This window comes from Phyllostomus hastatus, unplaced genomic scaffold (genome assembly GCF_019186645.2).
Source record: "Phyllostomus hastatus isolate PE091 unplaced genomic scaffold, TTU_PhHast_1.1 phas_contig_29, whole genome shotgun sequence".
In the NCBI taxonomy this organism is placed as follows: Eukaryota; Metazoa; Chordata; class Mammalia; order Chiroptera; family Phyllostomidae; genus Phyllostomus; species Phyllostomus hastatus.
Window position 1 is genome coordinate 26,549,312 of NW_025333835.1, and position 12,208 is coordinate 26,561,519.

The 12,208-nt window shown below is 38.6% G+C and overlaps 1 protein-coding gene and 1 pseudogene across 1 annotated transcript in view; one reads left to right on the forward strand and one right to left on the reverse strand.

Annotated features, from left to right (window-relative positions):
- The first annotated feature begins 1,463 nt into the window (after positions 1-1,463).
- The window catches only part of UCHL3 (ubiquitin C-terminal hydrolase L3), a 46,193-nt gene continuing 35,448 nt past the window's right edge, over positions 1,464-12,208 (forward strand). Inside the window, exons 1-5 of the mRNA XM_045839130.1 lie at positions 1,464-1,610; positions 1,725-1,736; positions 9,198-9,326; positions 10,711-10,867; positions 11,242-11,327. Coding sequence (XP_045695086.1) covers positions 1,569-1,610; positions 1,725-1,736; positions 9,198-9,326; positions 10,711-10,867; positions 11,242-11,327 — 426 coding nt within the window. The 5' untranslated portion in view covers positions 1,464-1,568. The remainder of the gene's footprint in view (positions 1,611-1,724; positions 1,737-9,197; positions 9,327-10,710; positions 10,868-11,241; positions 11,328-12,208) is intronic.
- LOC123818660 lies at positions 3,530-3,858 on the reverse strand (annotated as a pseudogene).

Genomic DNA, 12,208 nt, shown 5'->3' on the forward strand with positions numbered 1-12,208 from the left:
TGGATATTTCAGATTTACCAAATCACAGTTAGGTGGGGACAGCAACAAGCTATCAGATAGATAAGGAAAAAGAGGAGTCATGCAATGGAAATTCCTTGGAGGTCAAAGAACAGTGGCCAGAAAAACATGAGTGGGAGAGTTGGAAATTCCCCAAGAAAGGCAAACACAGTATAATAAAATAATCTTTTTCTCACTCTCTAACTGCTCCTCTCCCTGAATGCCATCTATTGGGTGCAGAAAGGTAATATGCATTCTACCCCAGGTCAGATCTCTGGAGTTACCATTGACAATTTCTGTTCATCAAAGGGATGCCCCCTTAAAACAGTGTCTCTTTAATTTGTGCCTGCCTCTCCATCTCCATGACTACTGCCTCAATTAACTCTCTCATCATTTCACTTGCAAGTTTTCTACATTATTGACAAATGGTATTTCAGTATACCTGATTATTCCATTCACTCCTCAAATATTTATTGGGCATCTATTATGTATCAGGCACTGGGTTAGGTCTTAGGGAAACAATGTGAAGAATTTAAAAAATATGCTGCTGCAGGCCTCATGGAATTTACAGTCTGGTAGATGAGAGATATGAAAATCCTCCTTAGAATCCTTCAGTGATTGCCTGCAATTTTCTAGATGAAGCCCAGATGTCTTGACTGGCCTGTCCCTGCTTATCTCTCCGGCATCACCTCTAATCACTGCCCTTCCACTTTGCATACTTTACAGCCACAATGCATACATACTTTCCCTTCTTCAGAGCACCCCTTTCAAAAGGTTTTATTCCAGCTGCCCGTCTTCTCCAGGAAGCCTTGCGGACAGTCCCTTCCACCTTTAGGTGCACTTCTCTGTGCTTAGTTCCACCACACCTCATGTTATGTATCCACACCACGATATGTATCACACTTTATGATGATTCCTCATTCTTTTGTCCCCCTCTTGTCTTCTACTTGAAGCTCAGCTTTGTGTAACCAATACTAAGTACAGTGTCTGATTCATAACAGGTACTTGACATTTTTTGTCAGACATGCCCCTACTCTGCAACAGCAGACAAGGTCAAAACATCACTTCTGCACCTCGACAATGGAGCTTCTGTGGCATCAACTCCTGGGCAGTTACCCTATGCCTACCTCTTAGACTTAGACTAGGATTCAGTATTGCGCCCCCTAGCGCCTCTGTCTAACGCTGCAAGAATGGGTGGGGCGCCCGCGAGCACGCGGTTCCAGACCAGCTCCTGGCGCATGCGTAGTACGCGAGAGCTGGGCTCTGATGGGGAGAATCCAAGTGTGAGGGAAGGGGACTGTAGACCCAGATACTTTTTCTTTTTGCAGTATGGAGCTGAATGATTAATTTTCTCTCTGAGTATGCGATAACTTAAAATTTAAGACTAACGCGTGGCTTTTCAGGGAGCGAGAAAGGGCCTGGAGTGTTACCACACTCTTCGTCGTCCTTCTGCACCCCTCCCAGAGGGCGGTGGGGTGGACGGTCCCAGGTCGGGGCACGCGGGGGCGGAAGCGGCCGAGGCTGCGACCGCGTCGGCTGTCAGAGCTGGAGAGTGGCCGGGCGAAGCTGCCATGGAGCGTCAACGCTGGCTGCCGCTGGAGGCCAATCCAGAGGTGAGCGCGACTCTGATTTCGGTCTGGGGACCCAGGCGGGGCGAAGGAAACCGGGCTGCCAGAGCTAGTCCGGGGTGGTTTGTTTCTAAATCGTGTTCTCTGTTTCGTTTCCAGGTCACCAACCAGGTGAGTGAGGTGTCTCGTCGCTCGGGACCCCGGAGCCCTCCCTGGCCGTCTACACCTCCACGCCCCCTAGGAGTCTGGGATTGAATTCCGTGAGGGTACTTCTTGCGATATGATAGATAGATAGAGGTATGCCCATTTTAGGGCTGTCTCTCCCCCACCTGGCTCCTGGATGGAGGTGCTTCCAGCTGTTTCGCCTTCTCTTGTGGTCCCCTGCCCCGGTCACCACGTTCTCTGGGTTTGAGGGATGTCCACCCAGTATCCCTACTCCTTATTCCCCTTTCGTTTTGCCTCCCGCTTGTGCCGATTCCATAGTTTTCCCACCCAAGTATTTCTGGGTGACTAATTTGCCTGCACTACCTGACTCCAAGCTTTGTAAACTCGCCCACCCAGTCCTTGTAATTTCATCCACCGCCTGCACTGTGAAATCATCTTTCAATCATCTCTTGCCCCATAAAGTCACTTCTCTTCCCCGTCACGCCCCTTTTCGCTTCCAGTTTCTTTAAACTGGAATTCAATTGCTTTGATACCATAGAAAGCCCAGTATCTTTGTTCTCACACTATCCTTTGCTACGTAAAACCTTTTAAAGTTCGTCTGGGTTTGGAGGTTCAAGTTTGGGGAGGGAAGAGGGAACATCCTCCAGCCACTCGATTAAAAGAAAATAAGTGCTACCACGTATAAACTTTTGACTTGGTCAGGTGTATTTTGCCCTACATTCTCAACAGCTAATTTACTTTTTACTGCCGTCTTAGTTTATTATGTGAAAAACTTTCCTCCCGTAATCTCATCACCAAGGAATAACAATTTGTCGCGCAATGAATTGGCTTTTGGGTTTCAAAGCTTGTAGAAAATTCCTTATTTAAGGAAAGGTAGACATATTTGAGTGTCGGCAGCAAACTGTTTGTTTTTTTTATTCGGGTTTATTATATGCTTTTGAAATGACTTTTATTCTCCCAGCTCTAATCGCTTTAGTAATGTAGAAAAAGCTTAAAACCCAGCCTATATCTTTTACATTATTCTTATGGGGGCGTTTCTGATCAACATTAATTTTGTTTTGTTTTACCTGTTTGAAATTTGCAGTTCATTTTTTCCCTAACACACTTTGACAACTTTGTAAAGTGTGAATAATCTTCAGGCAGGAGAAGTCAGCATTTGCAACTTCTGGTTTAACGCCATAGTGAAAGGAGGATATTCCTTTCAAACTTACCCAAAACTGTGTTTACACCTTTTGTGAAAAATCAGTTTGCCGTATATCTGGAGACTGTTCATTCCCATTGATTTGTTTCTGTTCTTTCGCCAGTACTACACTGATTTGATTACTGTACTTTTTATAATGTCTTATTTTTCAAAATTGTTTAGAATCAGCGTGACGATTTCCAGAAAAAAAGCCCTGTTGTGATTTTGATGGTGTATGTGTGCCTAAATCTAGAACTATGCTTTGGGGAAACTTAGCATCCTAACAATATTGAGCCTTGCAATCCATGAAAATGGTACATCTCATTATTTACTTGATTTGTTTCAACAGTTCTTTTGTAGTTGCAGCGTGTAGATCTCGCACATATGTTGTTACATTAATAACGCAAGTATTTAGTAATCACTTGGTGCTATTGTAAATTATACTGTTTAAAAGTTTTAATTTCTAATTGTCCATTTCTAGATATAGAAATACTATTTTTAATTAAAAACTTTATTTTAAATAAAATTAATATGTTCATAACTAAAGATAAAGGAAACACATATCCTTGACTTCAGTATTTTAGGTAATTGTGATTTCCATGAATAGGGTTACCTAGCATCATTTGAATATTTGCCTTGTTGGGAGCTTCTGTAGCCTTTCCTTGATAGGAATTCCAGTTTTTCTGAATCCTTCTCTTTCTCTCAGGTATTTCGTTTTGCATGCTGCATGAAAGGCAGCATCCTTATAGTAAGGCATTAGACGTTCTTTCAGTGCAGAGTTTTCTTTCTGGCATGTTACTACCATGAGGATTCCAGTTTCCTTGCAACATTTGGAAAAGTCTTGAACTTGTTTGGAACATTTTTCTTGGGCTTTTTCTAATTATTTTAGAGAATCAACACACCTTTTCCGACATGTCTGAGATGCGGCTCTGTCGGGTCAAATGCCATCTCAGCAACAGAGCTGGAGATACTGGTTTTTATATGTTGACTTTGTGCCTTGCTAAATTTACTTATTCTGTTAGCTTTTTTTTTTTTTTAGATGCTTTGGGATTCTCTACATAGACAATCATATTCTCTGAATAGACTGTTTTATTTCTCCCTTTTGAATCTGCATGCCTTTTATTCCTTATTGCAACATTAATAGGATAGAAATAAGAGAGCACTTTTGCCCTGTTTCAGATGTTAGGAGGAAAACATTTGATCTTTCATCATTAAAGATGTTAGTTATAGGATTTAGGTAGATGCTTTTTATCAGGCTAAGAAAGTTCTCTTCCTAGTTTGCTGAGAGTTTTTATCATGTATCAAGGTTGAATTTTCTCAAATGACTGTTCTGCATCTCTTGAGATGATCATTTAAAGAAGAAAATACAAATTCTACATAATCATAGAATCACCCAGCAGTCACCACACTGTTGTCCATGTCCATGAGTGGATACCCACTTTATCCTTTTTGCTCTATCCTCCACCCCCTAACCCCCCCCCCCAACCCCGACCACCCCAGTGATTTAAGTCTTTTCTGAACATGCCTAGACCCTAGAGCTGAGATGTCTTCCAAAACTTTATCATTCTTGGTCACCTTCCTTAGAGTTTGCTTTTGTTTGTCATTGTCCTTTATAAAATAGGCCTCCCAGAGTGATATCATAATTCACTCTGAATATGCAATCTGTGTTGAAAATAGTGGATTACTGCACTTATTCTGAATAGTACTTTTTAGTAAAATTTTCAGTTATAGTTGATATTCAGTATTATTTTGTAATAGTTTTAAGTGTACAGCCTAGTGCTTAGACTTTTATGCAATTTATGAAACCCCCCCAATAAAGTCTAGTACACACCTGGCACCATACGTAGTTATAACGGTGTTACTGACATGTTCCTTTCCATCCCGTGACTGTTTTGTACTTCTTCATCCCTTTTTCACCCAGCCCCCCAATGCCCCTCCCGCCTGGCAACCTTCGTTTTTTTTTCTCTGTACCTGTGAGTCTGTTTCTGTTTTGTTTATTTTGTTCTTTAGATTCCACATATACATGAAATCATATGGTATTTGTCTTTCTCTGATGGACACTTAGCATAATATCTGCTAGGTCCATCCATGTTGTCTCAAATAGGTAATATTTCATTTTTTTCCATGGCCAAGTAATATTTCATCACATATATGCAAAACACCTTATTTATCCAGTTGTCTATTGACGGGCATTTATATTACTCTCAAATCTTGGCTATTGTAAATAATGCTCCTTTGAACACAGGGGTGCATATGAGGTCTCCTCAGAAAAAGTCCAACCATTGTTAATATAACGAGAACAGTTTGCGCTATATCATTGTAACCTGGCAGCCAAGGAGAGTGGACTGGAATGCGCATGCATGAACAATGATGACTTCACTGCACTAGTCGGTGGGGGCTGTGGATGCCCTTAAGCAAGCATGTATATGAGGTGGCTGTTGCACTCAAAATGACTGTGTGAGTAAAGCAATGAATCTGCATCAAATTTTACATGGAGCTTGAACATTACTCCATGGACACTATTCAAATAATTCAGAAGGCCACAACTATGGGCAACTGGTGATTGGCAGATTCATCCTGACAGTGCACCTGCTCAAGTGTCACGTCTTGTGCAGAGTTTTTGGTGAAACATCAAATCACTCAGGTGACTCAGCCACCTTACAGCACAGATTTGGTGCCCTGTGACTTCTGGCTTTTCCCAAAACTAAAAATCACCTTTAAAAGGGACGAGATTTCAGACAGTCGATGAGATTAAGGAAAAATATGGTTAGGCAGCTGATGGAGACTCCAACAAATGATTTTACAGTGTTTTGAACAGTGGAAGAGATCCTGGGAGAACTGTGTGATGTCCTAAGGTGCCTACTTTGAAGGGGACTGAGGAATCACTGTCCTGTGTACAGTGTTTGTTGTATCTTGTATCTGCTTCAATAAATGACTCTATTTTACATAGTATGTGGCTGGATACTTTGTGGATAGACCTCATATATCTTTTGGAATTGGTATTTTGTATTTCTTTGATAAATACCCAGAAGTGGAATTGCTGGGACATAAGGTAGTTTTTGTTTTTGTTTTTGTTTTTGTTTGTTTTAATTTTTTGACTTCCACATTGTATCCCATAGTGGCTGCACCAATTTACAAACCCACGAACAGCACACAGGGTTCCCCTTTCTCTATATCCTCACCACCATTTGTGGTTTGTTGATTTTTTGCTGATTGCTAATAGCCATTCTGACAGGTGCGAAGTGATATTTCATTGTGGTTTTAATTTACATTTCTCTGAAGATAAGAGACATTGAGCATCTTTTCATATGTCTATTGGCCATCTGTATGTCCTCTTGAGAGAAATATCTATTCAGGTCCTCTGCCCATTTTTTAAATTGTATTGTTTGTTTTTTTGGTAAGTTCTGTGTGTTCTTTATAAATTTTGGATATTAACTTCTTATCAGATGAATCATTGGTGAGTGTCTTCTTCCATTCAGTAGGTTTTTTTGTTATTGTTGATAGTTTCCTCTGCTGTGCAAAATCTTTTTAGTTTGATATAGTCCCATTTATTTATTTTTTCTTTTTCTCTCTTGCTCAAGGAGATACAGTGAAAAATAATAATACACAGAGGAATGTCAGTTAATTACTTGTGTTTTCTTGTAGGAGTTTTATGATTTTGACTATTAGTTGTAAGTTTGATCCATTTTGAGTTTATTCTTGTATATAGTGTAAGAAAGTGTCTTACTTTCATTTTTTGCATGCATCTCCCCAGTTTTCCCAGCACCGTTTATTGAAGAGAGTGTCTTTATGCCACTTTATATTTCTGCCTTGTCATAGATTAATTGACCATATAGTCATGGGCTAATTTTTGCGCTCTGTTTTGTTCCATTGACCTGTGTGTCTGTTTTTATGCCATTTCCATGCTGTTTTGATTACTGTAGTGTTGTGTAGTTTGGTATCAGCTAGCGTGATTCCTCCTACTTTGTTCTTCTCTCAATGTTGCTGTGTGTATTTGGGGTCTTTTGTGATTCCATATAAATTCTAGGATTATTCTAGTTCTGTGAAAAATGCCATTTGACAAATGGATTCAGTAAAGTAGCAAGATACAAATTAAAATGATACTTATTTGTATGGTAGACTAGCATTCCATCACTTTTGTTAACAATTGCAAATTCATTTTGCTAGTTTCCAGGTTTTAAGAACCATTATTTTTTTATTTAACTATTGGTTATGCTCCTGGATTTTTATTTTATTTATTCATTTTTAGAGAGAGGGGAAGTGGGGGGGGGCAAGAAAGAGAGGAAGAGAAACATTGATGTGAGAGAGAAAAATCAATTGGTTGCCTCTCATACATGTCCTGACCAGGGACGGAACCGCAACCCAGGAATGTGCCTTGACTGGGAATTGAACCAGTGACCTTTTGGTTTGCAGGCCGGCACTCAATCCACTGAGCTGGTACTCAATCCACACCAGCCAGGGCTACAATATATTTCTTATTAAACATGTATAGGACCTTACTTTTGACCAATCATGTTATCCTTATGTAGAGTTTCTTCTACAGGCAAAGAAATGGAGGGGTATTCCCATTAAACAGGAAGGTCTTGTCTTACAGGACCTGGGTGTGAGATGAATGACACTGTTTATGTAACATGGCATGCCTTCCATTGGTTTAGCACGGCAGTTTTTGACCAGAGTGCCACAGGAATTTTTTAAAAGATTTTATTTATTTATTTTTAGAGAGAGAAGGGAGGGAGAAAGAGACAGAGAAAGAGAAACATCAATGTGCAGTTGCTGAGGGCCGTGGCCTGCAACCCAGCCATGTGCCCTGACTGGGAATCGAACCTGCGATGCTTTGGTTTGCAGCCCATGCTCAATCCACTGAGCTACGCCAGCCAGGGCTAAGAATTTTTAAAACATGCAATATCTGACTATTTAGTCAGGGGCACTGACCTCTTTTCCTTCAAATTGTCAAATGAAAAAACAAAAAATGACAATAGCCAACACAACAGTAGTCATCCAGTGTGAATGCCCTGTCTTGAACCATAAATTTGTAGGTCATATAATAGAGTCAGTCACGTTGCATAATAAAGTTATGTCTAATTGGTTAATTCTTGGTACCAGAAATCCTTATATACAAGTATAGGCACCTGATTTTTTACAGTCAGTTTGGAGCAAAATGGGTAGGTAATTACTATTATTATTTGTTTGTAAATCAATCAAAATTATACCTATTTTTTTGTCAGATCAGCAAAAAATATATTTGTTGGTGTGCCGCAGAATTTTAGTCATCAGTTTATGTGTGCCATGAGATGAAAAAGGTTGAAACTCGCTGGATTAGCAAGATCTTATCTGATGATCTGTGAACATGTGACTATTCTTCAGGGACAAATACCCGAGGCACCTCTTTATTTTTAAATTTCAGATAATGTTAGACCAATAGGTACTATAATGTATTTTTGAGGTACAGTATAATGATGAACTCTTAATATTTTTTTTATTTCCTTTTCTCCTTTTTTTTGTCATCTGAAACTTATTTTGGGATGGAGTATTTTTTAAAATTATCAACTTCATTCAGTGCAGACATTTGTTAAGAATTTATTGTGAAATTGATATCATTCTCATTATTTTACATTTTCTCTTTGCAATAGATTAGAGCCTGACATTTTATTTGAAATCTTAATCCAAAAACCACTGTTCTGCTGCTACAGTTGTCTTGGCAGTTACAAGAGAGGCAGTGAAGTCGAGCAGGTTCCCTGTGTGCCCGGTCAGGAAGCCCGCAGTCTGCTTCTCAGAGCAAATACTCTCTGATGTTCGCGCAAGTCATTTGGACTTTTTTGGCTTTATATACTCTTTGCTTATTGATATGACCTGTGATGTTTACCTATTTATGTTTAAACTTCAGGCCTCATTTTTGGTAAGCAGGATAAAACATGTTGAACTTCTAATAAATAATTATTGGCTAGAACTTAGATGTATCTCATTAAGAATCAGGTGCTGGAAGTGAGTTTTAACATGTCAGTCGAGCCAGTGGGTATGGGTTTAGTGAGGTATTGGCTTATTATATTCAGCCCTAAAGTAACGGATTTTGAAAAAAGTTTTGCTCAGTATGTAATAAGGTTTAAATATTTGTTAATTGATAAAAATATATTGGTATCTCTTCTTAGCCTGTTCATGGGAAACCTGCTTCATTCTTACTGCATATCAGTAATATTTATACCTTGCTTTCCCTTTTATGTATCAGATACACGGTACTTCCCTGTTTATTGTTTCCTTATTAACACTATATTTTTTTCTTCTTTTACCAGTTTCTTAAACAATTAGGTCTCCATCCTAACTGGCAGTTTGTTGACGTGTATGGGATGGATCCCGAGCTCCTCAGCATGGTGCCGAGGCCGGTGTGCGCAGTGCTGCTTCTCTTCCCCATTACAGAAAAGGTAGTTGTGCAGTGAGACAAAGTTTCAGTATGTGCAAAGTTCTCTGTTACTGTTCGGTTGAAAATTACACCTGTCTTTAAGAACAGAAGACTCCCTTCTTTCATAAAAAGGAAATCTAGGCTCGGGAATACCTTAGAAACCTAGTTTTCTTGAAGAGGTGATATTTAGATTTTGACTTATAGATGGACAGTAGAGCCCTGAGTTACTCTTTTAAACTTGGGTAATTTTTCTTTTTTAAAAAAATTTGGTTAGTTTGCCTCACTGGTGGTTTGATGTGACATTTAATCACATTTTGATGTATACATTATAGAAAAGTATATAGTTTAGAAGTGTGTGTGCCCTGACTGGGAACTGAACCAGTGACCTTTCAGTTTGCAGTACGAGGCCCAACCAACAGAGCCCCACCAGTCAGGGCTGGAAGTGTTTTTTTAATTATGGGTTTTAATAGGTGATATTTGTTTCATTTGTTGCAAGGATCAGCAAACTTTTTCTCTAAGGGGCCAGATAGTAGATTCTTTCTTTCAACTCTGCAGGCGTTACAGCCTCTGTTAACAATTATTCAGCCTCACCTCTAGCATGCAAATAGCCAGACAATACAAAAATAAACTGTGCTTCTGAAAACAGGCAGTTGGACAGATTTGGCCTGCAGGTTATAGTTTTGCTGACCTCCCTACTCTATTGGAATCTGAAAATTATAAGAAAACAATAGACAAACAATAAAATCATCTTTCTACTTTCCCCCTGTTGCTCCTCCTCACTCATTTTTAACCTCTGTATAATTTTTAACCTCTTTTGACAAATGGGGCACAGAGACATCAGTTTGTTACAGTTGCACAGCTAATAATGGCAAAGCCAGGATGTGAACTCTGGCAGTCAGATATAGAGCTCACACTTTCAACATTTTTCACTGCACTGTATTGTTTATTACAATCAGTTATTAGAGAGAATGGTCACTGTTTGTTATGGACATTGTATGCTTAGAAATACAGTGTGAATTTTGTTATGATAGTATGATTTAATGATATAGAAATGCAAAAAATAGAAAGTAAAAATCCTCTAGTAATCTCTTACCCCAGAGATAACTTATTTATGTTTTTGTGTATCCTTTCAGGTTTTTCATTGTGTATATAAAATAAATAGTTTAAAAATATAAATGAGAATTTGATTAATACGTTGACCTTTAAGCACTCTATAATCATAGATTTCTAAGTAAGAATATGTAAATCTGTTTTTTAAAAAATGCTTTATAGTATTTCAGTAGGGTAGTTCATAACATGTTAATGAAATTCCCATAGATAGATATTTAGAAGTTTCCAAACTTTATGTGTAAGTCCTTTTTAATATATTATTTTCATATTTTGACTGTTGACTTTTTGCTTAACAGTATGAAATATTCAGAACAGAAGAGGAAGAAAAAATAAAATCTCAGGGACAAGATGTCACATCATCAGTGTATTTCATGAAGCAAACGATCAGCAATGCCTGCGGAACGATTGGACTGATCCATGCTATTGCCAACAACAAAGACAAGATGCACTTTGGTAAATAATGTTTCATTACTGCCGTTTTTGCCCCTCAAGGTATAAGTTATCTTCTTGAGCACTAGGTGGTGCTCTAGTTCTTTCTTTCTAAGTAGTATGTAGCTTCTTTTCCTCCCTTCTTTCGTTTACAGTGGGATGTATATGCTGTTACAACTATTAATCCTTCCCATTCTTTTATATTACTGGTAAACAGGTTTAACAAAACAAACAAACAAATAACTTAAGCCCTGTCTTTATCCCAATATTCTTATATTCCTCATTTACCAGTGAAAGGGTTTTACCTGAAAAACAGGCAGCATGCTTCTAGTATTTCCATGTATCAGTCTCTTTGAGATATCAAACCTTTATAGTTTCATCTTCCTTAATATTCTCAGAATCCGGATCGACCTTGAAAAGATTCCTGGAGGAGTCCGTGTCGATGAGCCCTGAAGAACGAGCCCGATACCTGGAGAACTATGACGTCGGTACCTTCTGTCTGTCTTGACTTCACGTGTGGGCAGAGTTCTGTGGGATTGTAGATTCAGTTTGGGGGTTTGTCTTGAAATTGTAGTTTTGGACAGTTTTGGATTTTGTCATATCCATTAAAAAAGGCATTTTGTACTTTTCAGGTAACAGTACTGAAATACACATAAATGTTGATAACTTGCCACTTCTTTTCTATGTCCAGAGCTGAATGAGAGAAAAAAGTAGTTTGATTTACAAATTTATAAAATATCTTATGGTAGGCTATTTCTTACCATCCCTTCCCTATAATAAATCCATGCCTGACAATATTCTGTGTGTCTTTCGTGGGGAATTTAGAATAAGGCTGAAGACCAATGGGAAAAAAAAGGTTTAAAGGTAGATGTCAGACCATACTCTAGTTCTTTTATCAGCATAATACTTTCGCATTGTGAAGACAGAGTTCACATAATCTAGTTTTAAATGATTGTACCAGTTCATAGAATTTTCTTAGAATAGTATTTGAATTTTATTTTTGAAATCTATTTTTCTTTTGAAAGCATTTTACCCTTTTTAAAATTTATTTTTCAATTATACTTGACATATAATATTATATAGGCTTTTTACCTTTGGGTAACATTAATTAAATTATAAGAAGCAGTGTAGTTGTGCATATTATTCGTTAGAGCACAGGTGGCAAACACAAGGCCTGTGGGCTGAATCCGGCCCTCCACCTTGTTGCATCCCATCTGGCACCTAGTTTCTACCCGGCAGCAGTGCTGAGCTCCTTGCCCCTAGTTAAGGAGTAGTTACATTTACACAGTCCTAAAATTACATTCGGCCCTTCGAAGGCAACTTTGAGGCTGATGTGGCCCCTGGTGAAAATGAGTTTGATACCCT